Source organism: Myiozetetes cayanensis, unplaced genomic scaffold, assembly GCF_022539395.1.
Source record: "Myiozetetes cayanensis isolate MyiCay16 unplaced genomic scaffold, myiCay2020 scf849, whole genome shotgun sequence".
In the NCBI taxonomy this organism is placed as follows: Eukaryota; Metazoa; Chordata; class Aves; order Passeriformes; family Tyrannidae; genus Myiozetetes; species Myiozetetes cayanensis.
The window spans coordinates 1-15,900 of NW_026088129.1; the positions used below are offsets into that span (position 1 = coordinate 1).

General features: G+C 58.0%; 1 protein-coding gene and 1 long non-coding RNA gene across 6 annotated transcripts; both read left to right on the plus strand.

Annotated features, from left to right (window-relative positions):
* Nucleotides 1–223: 223 nt before the first annotated feature.
* Nucleotides 224–4,011, plus strand: LOC126652430 (uncharacterized). The gene is made up of 3 exons (XR_007631972.1): nucleotides 224–788; nucleotides 918–1,069; nucleotides 2,744–4,011. It is a non-coding gene; the product is annotated as an uncharacterized LOC126652430 (long non-coding RNA).
* Nucleotides 4,012–11,912: 7,901 nt separating this feature from the next.
* On the plus strand, nucleotides 11,913–15,265 carry LOC126652428 (osteocalcin 2-like). Of its 5 annotated transcripts, XM_050339160.1 has the most exons (11): nucleotides 11,913–12,072; nucleotides 12,391–12,426; nucleotides 12,524–12,559; nucleotides 13,051–13,086; nucleotides 13,281–13,316; nucleotides 13,414–13,449; nucleotides 13,644–13,679; nucleotides 13,770–13,805; nucleotides 14,001–14,036; nucleotides 14,676–14,733; nucleotides 15,132–15,265. In XM_050339160.1, exons 1-10 carry the CDS (start codon nucleotides 11,928–11,930, stop codon nucleotides 14,687–14,689), a joined length of 447 nt encoding a protein of 148 aa, XP_050195117.1. In that variant the 5' UTR covers nucleotides 11,913–11,927; the 3' UTR covers nucleotides 14,690–14,733; nucleotides 15,132–15,265. The 5 variants fall into 5 exon arrangements, with proteins under 5 accessions (XP_050195117.1, XP_050195121.1, XP_050195120.1 ...); XM_050339164.1 differs by lacking the exons at nucleotides 13,644–13,679; nucleotides 13,770–13,805; XM_050339163.1 differs by lacking the exons at nucleotides 13,281–13,316; nucleotides 13,414–13,449.
* The last annotated feature ends 635 nt before the right edge of the window (nucleotides 15,266–15,900 follow it).

A 15,900-nucleotide genomic window follows, 5' to 3' on the forward strand; every position in this document is an offset into this window, starting at 1 on the left:
GTAATCACCCAGTGCCCCCCAAAGCACCCCAAGTTTCACCAATGTGTCCCCAGATGTCCTTGGCTTTTCTGTGAGCTTGGGGGGACGGGGCCATTTTGGGGGTCAGAGGGTCCAGGGGGGTCTTCTGGGGGGAGATGGAGGGTTGGGGACATCAGGGATGGGGTTTGGGGCCAGTGGAATGGGGGGTGTCAAGGGGGGAACTGGGGCCATGGGGAGGCCCTGGGAACACTGGAGACACCAGGGGGGTCTCAGGGTGCCAAGTGGGAAGTTGAGGACAGCAGGAGGGTCTTGGGGACACCAGGGGGGTCTCAGGACTCACCTGCTTGTGGTGCTGCCCCTCCTGTCCCCCCCAGGCCCCAATAAAGCCCCCAAATGTCCCCTAACCCCCATTTTTCCTTTAATCACCTCCTCCCCCAGATCCCTTTGACCCCCCAATGCTCCCAAGACCTCTTTTAACTCCCCCAAATGCACCCAGAGGCCCCCAAAATGCCCCAAATCCCAATCAAACCCCCCAAAGAGGGATCACCTGGCACCCTGGGACAGGAACACAGTGGGCTGTACTGGGGGCACTGGGCTGTACTGGGAGAGCCCCAAAGCCCCTCCCCTGGGCATCCGTGCCCCGGTCTGGGAACCACGGCGGGGTTGGATCAAGGGGTGCACTTGATGATCTGGGAGGTCTTTTCCAAGCCGGCTGATTCTGGGATTCTCTGGGTGCCATTGCCAGGGCAGCACATGCTGGAGGCTCTGTCCACAGGGGATAGATGTGTCTGTGCAGACAGAGAGACAAGGTCAGTCTGCAAAGATGTGGGGTTAGAAAAGCAGGAGAAGTTGTGGGGTGGTTGTGGCAGGAGAAAGAAGCCCCCAGGCCACGGCAAGCAGGCCCCCCTGGGCTTGCACATCATCTGCCCTCCCTGCAGGTTCCTGTCCTGGAGAGCAGGCCCTGAGGTGGCCCTGAGAAGAAGTGGAAGGCAGAGGTGGTGCTGAGGCAGGAGAGCCCCGTGCTGGGGAAGAGGCTGAGCTGGGAGTGCCCAGCAGCGAGAAGGTGCTGTGTCCATGCCCTGTGTGCCAGGTGAGCTGGGGCTTTGCTGCAGAGCTGCGGGCGCTGATTGGAGCGGCTGCAGCTGCTGAGCTGGTGGCACCCAGGAACACAAAGTGTGCCCGGCCACGGAGCCTGCAGGGAGGAGCAGGGACAGGGTCAGGGCCACTGTCAGCCCGGGGCTGGCTGGGCAGACACAGCAGTTTTGGGGTCCCCCTGGGAGCTGCCGAGGGTGGAGGGCGGAGCGGGCGATGCCGGAGCTGGGGGACCCCCGGCAGGCTGGAGGGGGGAGCACGGAGAGGGAGGAGCCCCGGGACCCCCGGGAGCCTGAAATGGGGGGAGCGGAGAAGGGGAAGCCTGGAGAGTGGGGACCCCTGGGATCCCCGGGACAACAAGGTGGAGAACCTGGAGAGGGGGAATGTCTGGGAAGGCGGCACCCCAAAGGTGAGAGTCAGAGGAGAAGGGACCCTTGGGACCCCCGACACTCCCAGCATCCCAGACAGGGGAGACCCTCTGAACCCCAGAGGGGACACACCAGAGAGGGGGAACTCCTGGGGGAGATTTATTTTGGGCGAATCTTCATAATTTGGAGTATATTTTGCTGAATCTCAACTTTTTACAGTTTGGGGGGCAGGATTCTTCTTGCTGTTTCTGAGGGGGTTTTGCCTGAATCTTGGTGGTTTGGGTTTTTCTGGGCTCAATCTTGGTGTTTTGGAGGTTTTTATGGTCCCAGGATGCCCGGTGAGTTCTAGAGATGGACTTGGGCAGGAGGAACCCCCAAGCCAATGTGCTCAGCCCTTGTTTCCCTCCCATCAGGATTTGTCCTTCCCAGAGCTCTGGAATTCCTTTAAATTTAAGCTACCAACACAGTCTGGAGCTGAGAGAGGATTCAGCTGCGCCTAAAAACCCTTCCCTGGGACATTTAGAAAGCCAGGGAGTCCTTCTTGCACCTCGAGACTCTCTAGCAAGGATGATCTCCAAGGTCTTTTCCAAGCTAAATAATTCCATGATTCTCATTCTCTCTGGCCCATCTTCCACAGCCAAATGGTGATGGATTCCCTGTCTCCCTGCAGCGCTGGGGGGACGGAGGTGGAGTTTGCAAGGAAGGAGGGGTGGGGAGGGAAAGATGTTTTCCAGATGATTTTATTTCTCGCTCTCTTGCTCTGATCGTGTTTGTAATAAAATCAGTTGTGATGGCAAAAAGGCATAAAAGGAGGTGGCTCAGTTGGGATACCTTGCCCTGTTGAGCCAGGAGAAGGTAATTGCCCGAGGTTTGCTCTGCCTGTGTTGCTGTTAGAACATCTTAGGAGCACTGGTTAATAATCATGTTCTCTTCTGCTCACTGGAGACCAGAGTGTCATTATAGAAAGAGTGCCAGGGAATAGTATACAATAGGCCACAAGGTGAGAAATCAGGTAAACTAGGTGTTTGAATTAGATGTAGGGGCCCAGAGCCAGGGTGTAACCATGGATCTAGAGTGTATAAAATGGCTTGCTTTTGCACTTCTGAGCCCAGCAAGTTTGTCCAGCATTGAATAAACACAAATACCTTGCTGCTTAAAGGTGCAAAGTCTCTCTCAGCGGTTCTTTTATTCTGAGGTTTCACTTGGAGTCTGATTTGCCCCTGAAGGTGCTCAGTGAGTGACCTGTCCCAGCTCTTCTCTCAGCTTGTGAATCCTTCAGTGCTTTTTTTCTCTTCTCTTTCCAGTTGCAGAGGGGAGTGAGAGAGAGGCTTTAGGGGGTCCAGCCAGGGCCAACCCACTACACCTGCTGTCTGTGCCCGGTGAGTGGAGCTGGAGAAAATGATGGAACATAGCATGGTGATCCTCCCTCCCTTCCCTGAGTGCCACTGGATAAACCTGGTCTCTGTGCCCAGCGGGTAGACCTGGTGTCCTATCCCAGTGGGTAGACCTGGTCTGCAGGCCCAGCAGGAACACCTGATCCCTGTCTGTAGCTTTGTCACTTGAGGGGACAGGCGTCCCTCTCAAGCCCAATCCCTCAGCCCCTCTGCCACCCACCACCACAGAAACAATCCCTCACATCAGACCCCAAAACCGAAGACAAAAGCCCCCAGCAGTGCCGGGAGCTGGAGCCGGCAAAGGGCTCTGGCTGCTGCGCTCTCCCGGCGGGTGGGGAGGTCGTGCCTGGAGCCGGTGGCTCCTGCACTGGGCTCTGCTGCCTCTGCCCCTCCCACCACTCCACCTGCTTTTTGCCAAAAGCATTTCTTGATACCAAAATCCAGGTCCGGGGTGGGATGGTGTTTCCAGGTCTTCCCGGCTCCTTTGGTTTATCAGGCCTGCCTGGCTCCAGGGCACGGCTCGGCCTGCAGGTCTACCCGGTTCTTTTTGGCCTTCAGGTCTACCCAGCTCCTTTCAGCCCTCAAGAGTTCATGGTGACATCACTTTTTGGTCCTTTGATGTCGGCCCAGTGCTGCTCGTCTGTGGCCTCCTGGAGCCGTGGGGACATTGTGACACTCCAGGGACACAGGGAATCAAGGGTCCCCCTCGACCCTGCGGGACCTCACGGGGCCCTGGGGCCCCTCTGGCACTCTTGATGGCAAGGAGGACCCTGTGACAATGCAGGGCCTCAGGGAACCAAAGGGACCCTGTGACACTGAGGGACCTCGTGGTTTTCAGTCTCTTCCGATAGTTCTGTGCCTCCACAGAGAGGCAAAGTAGTGGAGCCTGAGTGTGTTGATCCAAAATATTCCCAACTCATCTCAATATGTCCCTGCTAACAGAGGTGCTGTGTGGTCCCTCTGCTCTCTGGGCACTTGCATCCTTGCCCGATCACTCCGGTAGCCAACACCACAGGCCAGGGGATCCCCTGGAGGGGGAGCAGAGACATCTTTCACCAGATCAGATTGCTCAGAGCCCCATCCAACCTGGCCTTGAATGTTTGTAAGGTTGGGGCATCCACCACCTCCCTGGAAATGTGTTCCAGTGTTTCATTCTCATTAAATATTTCTTCCCTCTCTCTAGTTTGAACCTCCCTCTTTTAGTTCAACCCCCTCACCCCCTGTCCTATTGTGACAGGCCCTACTGAAACTTTTGCCCAGGTTTCCTATCAGGTGCCTTGAAGTACTGGAAGGCCCCAAGGAGGTGTCCCCACAGCCTTTTCTTCTCCAGGCTGAACAGCCCCCACTCTCTCAGCCTGTCTCCAGCAGAGAGGTGCTCCAGCCCTCTGATCACCTTGGGGGCCTCCTCTGGAACTGCCCCAAGAGGTCCCTGCCTTTGCTGTGCTGAGAACCCCATGGAGCTGCAGGAGATGCCAGGGCTGGCAGGGAAATCCCCAAGAGCCATTCCCATTGGGGGGGTGCGTTACAGACACCCAGAGGAGCCCAGAGCTGGAGGCAGCGCTGCAGGTGGGGTCTCACCTGAGCGGGGCAGAGGGGCAGAACCCGCCCCTCCCCTGCTGCCCACGCTGTGGGATGAGCCCAGGACACGGGGGCTTTCTGGGCTGTGAGCTCCCATTGCTGGGTCACATCCTGCTTTTCATCCACCAGTATGCCCATGTCCTTCTACACAGGGCTGCTCTCGATCCCTTCATCCCTGAGCCTGTATTGATATCTGGGAATATTTTACATCCCTCTGGCTCCTTTTATACCCTTTCCTATCCCTCCCAGAGCACAGTGAAGGACCCAGGGGCTTCAGGCTGGTTGTCCCTGATCCTCCCCAGCCCTGACACCAACCTGTGCTCCTTGGGGATGGTGCTTGGACAGCCCCAGTCAGACCCTGTTTCCCGCCGTGCCCCAGGGGACGTGGGAACACACATGGACACGGGAATGCTCATGTGAATGTGGGAACTCACACACAGACAGACACAGAGCATTTGCTGCAGGGGTTTATTGATTTTCCAGGGAAATTCCCAGGGCACCCAGGGCATCCCTCCAGGGATGATCATCTCCTCATACCACTGGAGGGGGACGGGACACGGGTGTCACCACCAGCTCCAGTCCTGAAAGACAGAGCCCCAAATGTCACCCCTGGTGCCCACTGGGACATGGGTGGGGCCTTGTCCCCACTGCAGGGACAAAGGGCACGAGAAGGGAATTGGATCCTGAGATCCCTGTGGCCCCCAGAGCCCCTCACCCCGGGACACTCTGAAACCTCCCAGAGCCCCTCCCGGCCCTGCCGGTGACCCCGGGGGGCTGCAGAGCCCCCCCAGTGCAAGGAAAGGCTTGGGGGGGACAGCTCTGTCCAGCTCCCCCAGCACACGGGGCAGGCACAACCCCCTCCGTGTCCCTCTGCTGTCCCCAAGCTCTCCCCACCCGGGGGGCTCAGGGACCCCCCCCCAGACCCTCCCAGAACCCTTTGGGGGGCTGAGGACCCTCCGATATTTCTCACCTGGGGGGGCATCCAGAGAGGCAGCCGAGGGAGCGTCACTCGCGCAGAAGCTGCACCTGGTCAGCCACGGGGGGCTGGGGACAAAGGCAGGGGTGGGGACACACTGGGCTCTACTGGGGCACACTGGGCTGTACTGGGACACACTGGGCTGTACTGGGACACACTGGGATGTACTGGGGCACACTGGGATTTACTGAGACACACTGAGACACACTGGGAGGTACTGGGACACACTGGGCTGTACTGGGACACACTGGTCTGTACTGGGAGACACTGGGATGCACTGGGGCACACTAGGCTGTACTGGGAGATACTGGGATGTACTGGGGCACACTGGGATGTACTGGGGCACACTGGGATGCCCTGGAGGGTCATGGCCATGAGAGGGGAGGGTCTGGGCCCAGCAGAACTCGGGTACCCACCTCAGACCTCTTCACTCGGCTGATACCGATGCCTCCCTGTGGAGAGACCGTGAGGTGTCACTGGTCACTGGGGTGTCCCCAGTCCCAACAGGGATGGGGGACTACATTTCTCCCCATTTCCCACACTGGGGGCATCCCAACTCCAGGACTTACCCCGATACATCCACCTACTCCTATTCCCTGCAGTGGCTGGGGAAGGAGAGAAAAGGTTTGAGCAGAATTGGCCCCTGTGGGGCTGTGGGAGGGACACGGGTGTCCCCAGCCCCCCCCCAGCCCATGGATGGCCACCAGTCTGAGGGGGAAGATCCCTTCTGCTCCCCCCAGCCCCACTCCCCCCAGTTTCCCCAGGATCCCTGTTCCTGCAGGGACCAGGGTGGGGATGGAGACAGGGAGAGCCAGGGCAATTCAGGAACTCCAGGGAGGGTGGGGAGGAGTTTGGGAGGGACCCAAAGACACTGAACGGGGGGAATTGGGGACCCCACAGGATGGGCATTGGGGTCTGGAAGGGATGGGACGGTGGGGGTGAGAGGGAAGGAACTCCAGTGCAGGGGACATGGGGAATGAAGCAGGGGATGGGTGGGGGCAGGAGAAATGGGGAAGGGCACAAAACTTGAAGGGATTGGGAGGGGGGTTGGGACTGGGGAGTCAAGGAAGGGGATTTTGGGAGACCACTGTCCTGGGCAATGGGAAAGGGAAAGGATTAGGCGGGAAAGAGGGGAAGGAATGGTCTGGGAATGATGCCCTGTGTGTGTGTACTGGGGACTGAGGGAATAGAATGGGGTGGGGGCCTTGAGGAAGGGACCTCCCCGGGAAACACTGGGGTGGACTGGGGAGCACTGGGATGCCCTGGAGGGTGGTGGCTACGAGAGGGGAGGGTCTGGGCCCAGCACAACCCCTGGTACCCACCGGGCCACTGATGATACCTCCCTGTGGAGAGACAAGGAGACGTCACGGGTCACTGGGGATCCCCAGTGCCAGTCAGGGATGGGGAGCCCAAAGTGCCCCCTGGTTCCCACACTGGGTGGCCCCCAAGTCCAGGACTTACCCCATCGCAGAGAATACCACTGGCCTCAAAGGGCTGCAGGAGGAGAGCAAAGGCTTGGTTGGGATTGGCCCTTGTGGGGCTGAGGGAGACAGGGCTGTCCCCACCCCTTCCAAGGCCCGGCTGTAGCCCAGGCTGAGCGGGGCCAGTTGGGATTGCGGGTCCCAGGGAAGGTGGGGACACCAGTGCAGGAGGAAAGGTGAGGGATGGAGGGGAAAGACTGCAGGAAAGGCCCTGGGAATCGGCCAGGGGAGGGCATTTCCCACTTTGTCCCAGCTCAGCCTGGCCAGGCCCTGTCCCACTTTATCCCAGTGTGGAGCCTGGGCCTGTTTGTCCTCTTTGGACTCAAGTGGGGCTTGGCCAGTTCCGCCCAGTTTGGGTTTGGCCTTGACCTCAGATGGGAAACAGAGGAGATCCTGGGGAGATGATTCAGAGGACAAAAGGATGGGATGGGGATGCCCAAAAAGGTGGGATCTGGGGGCAGAAAGAGCAGGAACCAGTGGGACTCTCCCAGGATGGAGCAGGGTCCAAGCATCCCGTGAGGAAGCAGAGCTGCAGCAGCAGGAGTGGAATTGTGGGGAGGGGAAGGACAGAGGGAGTTGTGGCCGAAGAAAGTGGCACCGATCAGGGCTGGGGGTGCTGGGGAGTCCTGGGGGAGCCCCTGGAGTGGGAAGGGGCCCATCCCTGAGCCCATCCCCGTGGCATGGGGGTCTCACCTTGGCATCTGCTGGGGAGCTCAGCAGGATGGTGAAGAGCAGGGCCACGCTGAGCACAGCGACCTTCATCTTCCTCTCGCCCTGGGCAGCGCTGGGTGAGGCTGCACAGGGACAGGAGCACATTTATCCCTCCTGGGACTCTTCCCTGCCCCCTCTCCGAGAGCCCCCAGGGCAAATCCCAGCTGGGCACAGACCCCAGCCCTGGCCACAAGCCCAGCCCTGGCACAGAGTCCATCCCCTCCCCAGCACGGATCCAGCCACCTTCCCTGGCATCCGTCCAGCTTCCTGCACGGGGCACCTGCCCCTGGAAGGGCCCAGGCACCTGGGGGTGCCAAGGGGGGTGGGCAGGGAGCTGAAAGCAGATGGATACTCTGTGGGGACAATCCCCACTCCAACACAATCCATCCTCCAACTGCCCCCAAAGCCTGATCCCCCAATGCCCTAATGCCCATCCCTTCCCACAGCTTTCCCTCTGGGACACCCCAGAGCTGAGCCCAGCCCCAAACCCGGCGTCTCTGAGTACAGTTGTCCCTGTTCCCACTCCAGCCCCTTGGCTGAACGAGGGGCTGGCACTGACCCCTCTCCCTGGGGCAGCAGGAGCCTGGGATCAGGAAAACAGGGAGGTGGGAGATAAACGGGCTCCAGGGCCATGGGCACAGCCGGGTGAGTGGGATCTGCAGTCTCTGCAGGCACTGGGGAGCACTGGGGAATGCTGGCCCTGGCACACAAGGGCTGGGCTCAGGCAAGTGCTGGGGTGGTGGCAGTGCCTGGCTCTTGGGAGCTGCCAGAGCCTCAATTCTCCACTGACATTTTGGGACATTTCCGGGACACCTTCCATCCTTACGGGACACTGATGATACAGAAGAGACCATTGTGGGGAGGTGGGAAAACATTTCAGGTGAATGACTTGACTGTTTGCCTTGGATTTTCCTGAGGAGCCGGCAGTGACCTGGAAGATTTTCCTTTTGCCTGTTTCTGCTTCGTGCCTCGTTTGTTGGATAATTGAGGAACGTTGACTGAGGTGAAGCCCAGGGGAGGTGAAGCTGCTCGGGGGGGCATTACAGCCCTTGCACCCCAAGGGGATGTGATTGCCTCCACCACAAGGAATTCCCTTGGATCCTGGGCACCTCCTCCACTGTGAGTCTGCAAGACCTTTCTCAAAGCCATTCCTGTCCTTCCCACCCAGCAGGAGCTGCCTCCACAGGCCGAGCACTGCTGCCCCCTTCCCAATCCCACTGTCCATGCCCTTATCTCCAGCAAGGAATCCCCAGCTGGACTCCATACCTTTGAATTCCTGACTCCTGGCCACAGTATTTGGCATCTTCCTTTACAACGTAGGCAAAGGGGTGGAGGGCACCCTTAGCCGGTGACCCTGAGCCGAGCCGTGCAGGGCACACACCTGAGGGACAGGGATGGCATCCAGAGGGACCTGGACAAGCCAGAGAAATGGTCCCATGTTTGGAGTGATAAATAAGGGTAAAAGTTAAAATAGAATTGGAATTCCAGAGGAAAACCAGCTGCTGCTTCCCGGGTGTGATAAGGTCACGGTGCCCCACAAAGCTCCCGAGGCACCGAGAAACAAACTTCTGATTAGAATTCCCCAAACTCCTCCTAAACCTAAAGAAATGGCATAGAAGGAAGTTGGAAATGGGGAAAAAATAGGAGGGAGATTTCCACTGAAACTGCTGGGATCAAGGGAGGGGTTGAACCTGCCTTCCTTCCCTCCCCCCACCCCAGACACCTGTGCTGGGTGAGAAGTGTCAGCTTTGCGTGCTGGTCACTGCTTTGAAGGACTGGAGCTGGGTTTTGCTGCCTAATCTATTAGTGGATTGCTTTGGTTTACAGTTTGTGCTCATGCTTTGCTTCAAAAACAATTTTTACATTGGCTGAAGTGTGTTTTTGCAGCCAGACCCTGTCACTGACCACCACAAACCTTTAACCTGGCCCAGTTTGTATTAATAAAGAGTGTTGGAGGGAACCCTTTCTAAAGGTGCTGCCAGTTTTGTCCATGCAGGAATAACTTGTGGGAAATATCCACTGAGGGGTTTTCCCTTTGGCTGTGACGTGTCAGTCCCCGAAAAAGGGCACTGGAATTCCCCTCGGGAAAGGCTGGGACAATTGGGATTGCTCAGCCTGGAGAAGAGAAGGCTCCAGGGAGGCCTTAGAGTGATAGGAGAAGGGGGAATGGAATGTCTTCCCACTCCCAGAGGGCAGGGTTAGGGGGATATTGGGAAGAAAGTTTTCCCTGTGAGGGTGGGGAGGCCCTGGCACAGGTTGCCCAGAGAAGCTGTGGCTGCTCCATCCCTGGAGGTGTCCAAGGCCAGGTTGGACTGACCTTGAAGTGACCTGGGACAGTGAAAGGTGTCCCTGCCCATGGCAGGGGGTGGCACGAGTTGAGAAGGTCCCTTCCCACCCAAACCAGTCCATGATTCCATGATTCTCTACTGAGACAAGGCAAGTCCCTGTGATGGGCAGTGACTGTAAACCAGTCAGTTATCCCAGTCAAAACCAGTACAGCAGGACAGAGACCTCCTGCTGAGTCCAATCCCCCAGTGGGCAGCTACTGAGGGACTCTGGGAACTGCAGGGCACCAGGAAATTGGGAAAGGGGACGTAAATGTGGGGAGAACAGGGCCCCCTTTTCTCCTCCCCTTTCCTTCTGTGAGTCACTGCAACACCTCCCTGCAGGTCATGGCCTGAGGAGAACGGCCAGGGCCAAAATCCATTTGGAACCAGAGTGTGGGAAAAATCCCACAGAAGAGACTGAAGGAACAAGTGGAATTTCCCCAGGTGCTCCCAGCCCTGCTCAGGGGGAAGGAAGGAGTCAGTCCAGGTGGGATCAGCTGCACCTCAGGCACCCTGGTTACGCCTCTCATCCCTCTCTCTCTCAAACACCAAACTTGGGGCATTTCCCTCTTCCAATGAGCTGCTGATCCACAAACATGAGCATCTGGGATCCCACAATTTGGGTAGTGCAGAACCGGACCTTTGGTGTTGAGGGCCTGTAAATGCCCCCCCTCAATTATGCAACAAACGAGGCACGAAGCAGAAACAGGCAAAAGGAAAATCTTCCAGGTCACTGCCGGCTCCTCAGGAAAATCCAAGGCAAACAGTCAAGTCATTCACCTGAAATGTTTTCCCACCTCCCCACAATGGTCTCTTCTGTATCGTCAGTGTCCCGTAAGGATGGAAGGTGTCCCGGAAATGTCCCAAAATGTCAGTGGAGAATTGAGGCTCTGGCAGCTCCTGGGAGCCCCCAGTCAGTGCCTGCCATTGATCTCACCCACGGGGGTCCCAGTGGAGAGGGGCCTCTGAGCAGGGGAGGGAGGGAGGGACAGTGGGGTGGGAAGGTGCCACCCTGCCCAGGGCCAGCGCTGGGCCGAGGGCAGGGCAGGGCCATCCCTGGGGACAGGGGCGCTGGGGCAGCTGTGTCCCAGTGCCAGCCCAGCCTGGAGCCAGAGCCCTGCTGGGCTCCCAGCCACTGGGACCCCCTGTGTGGGACAGCTCAGCAGAGCGGGGCCCAGGGGAGCTGGGAGGACACGGAGTGGCCAGATGGGACAGGGGGAGGGCCAGGAAAGTGGATCTGCCCCTCTGGGCTCTGCTCAGGGAGGGCGTGGCTGGGCCTGGAGCACTTGGGGGCTGCAGTGGTGGGGAGTGGGCTGGATCCGGGCACTGCCACCACCCCAGCACTTGCCTGAGCCCAGCCCTTGTGTGCCAGGGCCAGCATTCCCCAGTGCTCCCCAGTGCCTGCAGAGGCTGCAGATCCCACTCACCCGGCTGTGCCCATGGCCCTGGAGCCCGTTTATCTCCCACCTCCCTGTTTTCCTGATCCCAGGCTCCTGCTGCCCCAGCGAGAGGGGTCAGTGCCAGCCCCTCGTTCAGCCAAGGGGCTGGAGTGGGAACAGGGACAACTGTACTCAGACACACCGGGTTTGGGGCTGGGCTCAGCTCTGGGGTGTCCCAGAGGGAAAGCTCTGGGAAGGGATGGGCATTAGGGCATTGGGGGATCAGGCTTTGGGGGCAGTTGGAGGATGGATTGTGATGGAGTGGGGATTGTCCCCACAGAGTATCCATCTGCTTTCAGCTCCCTGCCCACCCCCCTTGGCACCCCCAGGTGCCTGGGCCCTTCCAGGGGCAGGTGCCCCATGCAGGAAGCTGGACGGATGCCAGGGAAGGTGGCTGGATCCGTGCTGGGGAGGGGATGGACTCTGTGCCAGGGCTGGGCTTGTGGCCAGGGCTGGGGTCTGTGCCCAGCCGGGATTTGCCCTGGGGGCTCTCGGGGAGGGGGCAGGGAGGAGTCCCAGGAGGGATAAATGTGCTCCTGTCCCTGTGCAGCCTCACCCAGCGCTGCCCAGGGTGAGAGGAAGATGAAGGTCGCTGTGCTCAGCGTGGCCCTGCTCTTCACCATCCTGCTGAGCTCCCCAGCAGATGCCTGGCCCCGATGCCCCTTTAAGTTCTTGCCTTGGTTTTGTCGCCCTGAAAACGGCTCTGCTGCAGGACTGAATTTTATGGGTAAGCAGGAAAACACTTGTCTCAGCCTCTCTCTTTCACTATCCAGGGGCACCTCCATGGTTACCTCATTTTTTCCTTCTCAGATGAGGGGGCAGCCAGGGGCTGGGGGGTGGGGGGAACAGCCCCACAAGGGACAATCAAGACCAACCCTTTGCTCTCCTTCCCCAAAGCATCATCATAGGTGGGGGTTCAAACATCATGGTAAATCCTGGAATTGGGGTCACCCCTGTGGGATCCGTGGGGTAGTTTGGTCCCCCCATCCCTTACTGAGACTGGGGACACCCCAGTGACCAGTGACATCTCATGGTCTCTTCACAGAGTGGAGTCACTCAAGTGAGTCATATGAAAGTTCAGGTGGGTACCAGGAGTTGTTCTTGGCCTAGACCTTCCCATCCCTTACTGAGACTGGGGACACCCCTGTGACCAGTGACATCTCATGGTCTCTCCACAGAGTGGAGTCAGTCAAGCGAGTCTGATGAAAGTTCAGGTGGGTAGCAGGAGTTGTTCTGGGCCCAGACCCTCCCCTCTCATGGCCACGACCCTCCAGGGCATTCCAGTGCACCCCAAATTTTTCCTGTGGAGACCCCTTTCTCAGGTCCTCCCTGTATTCCCATCCCACACTGTACATCCCCAGAGGGCATCAATTCCAGTCCATTTCCTCTCTTTCCCCCTAGTCTTTTGCCTTTCCTATTCCCCATGACAGTGGTGTCCCCAAATCCTCTTCCTTGACCTCCCCCTCTCAATCCCTCCATTTTTGTTCCTTGTCCCACTCTTTCTCCCCCTCCCCCACCCTGTTTCATTCCCCATGTCCCCTCCACTGCAATTCCTTCCTCCTCATCTGCATCCTCCACAGTTCCCCCCCCCCTTCAACACCCCCATCCCCGTCCTGTAGGATCCCAAATTTGCCCCTGACCTCCCATCCCTAACTGAGACTGGGGACACCCCTGTGACCAGTGACATCTCATGGTCTCTCCACAGGGTGGAGTTACTCAAGAGAGTCATATGAAAGTTCAGGTGGGTACTGGGAGTTGTTCTGGGCCCAGACCCTCCCCTCTCATGGCCATGACCCTCCAGGGCACCTCAGTGCACTCCAGATTTTTCCTGTGAAAAAATTTCCTGTAGGATCCCAAATTTGCCCCTGACCTCCCATCCCTTACTGAGACTGGGGACATCCCCGTGACCAGTGACATCTCATGGTCTTTCCACAGAGTGGAGTCACTCAAGCGAGTCTGATGAAAGTCCAGGTGGGTACCAGGAGTTGTTCTTGGCCCAGACCCTCCCATCCCTTACTGAGACTGGGGACACCCCTGTGACCAGTGACATCTCATGGTCTCTCCACAGAGTGGAGTCAGTCAAGCGAGTCATATGAAAGTTCAGGTGGGTAGCAGGAGTTGTTCTGGGCCCAGACCCTCCCCTCTCATGACCATGACCCTCCAGGGCACCTCAGTGCACCCCAGATTTTTCCTGTGAAAAAATTTCCAGTAGGATCCCAAATTTGCCCCTGACCTCCCATCCCTTACTGAGACTGGGGACATCCCAGTGACCAGTGACATCTCATGGTCTTTCCACAGAGTGGAGTCACTCAAGCGAGTCTGATGAAAGTCTAGGTGGGTACCAAGAGTTATTCTTGGCCCTGACCTCCCATCCCTTACTGAGACTGTCCCCATGACCAGTGACATCTCATGGTCTCTCCACAGGGTGGAGTTACTCAAGCGAGTCATATGAAAGTTCAGGTGGGTACCGGGAGTTGTTCTGGGCCCAGACCCTCCCCTCTCATGGCCACGACCCTCCAGGGCATCCCAGTGCACCCCAGATTTTTCCTGTGAAAAAAATTTCCTGTAGGATCCCAAATTTGCCCCTGACCTCCCATCCCTTACTGAGACTGGGGACACCCCTGTGACCAGTGACATCTCATGGTCTTTCCACAGAGTGGAGTCACTCAAGCGAGTCTGACGAATTTCCAGGTGGGTACCAGGAGTTGTTCTGGGCCCAGACCCTCCCTCTCATGGCCATGACCCTCCAGGGCTCCCCAGTGCACCCCAGTTTCCTACCCATTTCCCAGGGCCCCCACTGTATTCCCATCCATCCCAGCACACTCCAGTACACACACACAGGACATCATTTCCAGTCCATTCCCTCCCCTCTTTCCTCCCAGTCTGCTCCTGTTCCCATTGCCCATGACAGTGGTGTTCCCAAATCTTTTCCTTGACTTTCTCACTCAAACCCTCAATTTTTTTACCTGCCCCTCTCTTTCTCCTGCCCCCTCTCACCCCCTGATTTATTCCCCATGTCCCCTCTGCTGGTTTTCCTTCCTCCTCAACCTGCATCCTGCAGAGTCGTGTCCCTTAAACACCCCCATCCCTGTCCTTTGGGGTGCCCCAAATCTCACCCCCACCCTCCCGTCCCTCACTGGGATTTAGGACACGCCAGTGACACCTCACAGTCTCTGCAGAGGGAGAGATTAAAGCCAGTCGAGTGAAGAGGTCTGAAAGGGGTACCCCGAGTTCTGCTGAGCCCCGAACCTCCCCTCTCATGGTTACAACCAGTGCCCCAGAATGCCCCAGTACATCCCAGTGTGTCCCTAACCTGCCCTTTTTCCCCAGCCCTCCGTGGCTGATCAGGTGGAGCTTGTGCACAAGTGACCCTCCGCTGCCTCCCCAGGTGAGAAATATCAGAGGGACCTCTGCCCCACAGAGGGTCCTGGGGGATCTCTGAGCCCTCCGGGGTGGGCAGAGCTTGGGGACAGCAGAGGGACACAGAGAGGGCTGTCCCAGATCCATGTCCTGGGGGAGCTGGACAGAGCTGCTCCCAAGCCTTTCCTTGCACTGGGGGGACACTGCAGACCCCCAGGGTCACCGTGAGGGCAGGGAGGGGCTCTGGGAAGTTTCAGAGCATCCTGGGGTGGTCACATGGATGTCAGGATCCAAGTCCTGTCCCAGGTATATCCAGGGCTCCAATTCCCTTCTCCTGGCCCAGGTCCCTGCAGAAAAGGGGTGGGGACAAGGCCTTCTCATGTTCCTTTGGACATCAAGTGTGACATTTTGGGCTCCGTCTTTCAGGACTGGAACTGGTGGTTCCTTTCCCCTTCCAGCAGCATAAGGAGATGATCATCCCTGGAAGACCCCCCTACCTGATCCCCTGGGTGCCCTGGGAATTTTCCTGGAAAGATCAATAAACCCCTTCAGCAAAGCAATGCTCTGAGTCTGTCTCTGTGTGTTCCTGTGTCCATGTGTGTATTACCATGTCCATGTGTTTGTTTTCTCATGCCCATGTGTGTTCTCATGTCTATGTGTGTGTTCCTGTGTCCACGTGTGTGTTCCCATGTCCATGTATGTCCCCATGTCCCTGTCCCCTCCCCTCTTCAGCCCCTGCACACCCAGTGCCTCTCTGGCCACATCCCCACCACGAGCAGAGCGCCTCAGGGGGCTCCTGGGGGTCTCTGCACACAAGATCTCCCTCACACTCTTTAGGTAACTTCCCAGTCTCACCATTCCCAAGGCTCCCTGGCAATCACTCTCCCACCAGCCCAGACTGGCACTGCTCACTCTGAGGCCCCTTCCCAGCAGCAGCAGCTCCAGTGACCTGACAGGTCCCCTGTGACTCCCCACACCCCCCACTCTCACAGTCAGACCAGGTTTCCTCACTGCTTCCACCCCAGGTTTCCCATGACAGAGTCTCATGTCTGAAAAACAGTAAAACATTTTATTCCTGGTGCAGTAACACAGGAACAGGCTGAGCTGGTGCCTCGAGGAGGGACCCCCAAATAAGGACCCCATGGGATTTTATCTCCTCACAGTCCAAGCACACAAAACACTTGCTCTTCCCGCT

Excerpts from the sequence above, each read along its gene's own strand:
- LOC126652428 (XM_050339160.1), top strand. The coding sequence starts at position 11,928 with ATGAAGGTCGCTGTGCTCAGCGTGGCCCTGCTCTTCACCATCCTGCTG. Across the intron at positions 13,680-13,769 it reads CGAGTCTGATGAAAGTCTAG|GGTGGAGTTACTCAAGCGAG; the intron begins GTGGGTACCAAG and ends GTCTCTCCACAG. Across the intron at positions 13,806-14,000 it reads CGAGTCATATGAAAGTTCAG|AGTGGAGTCACTCAAGCGAG; the intron begins GTGGGTACCGGG and ends GTCTTTCCACAG.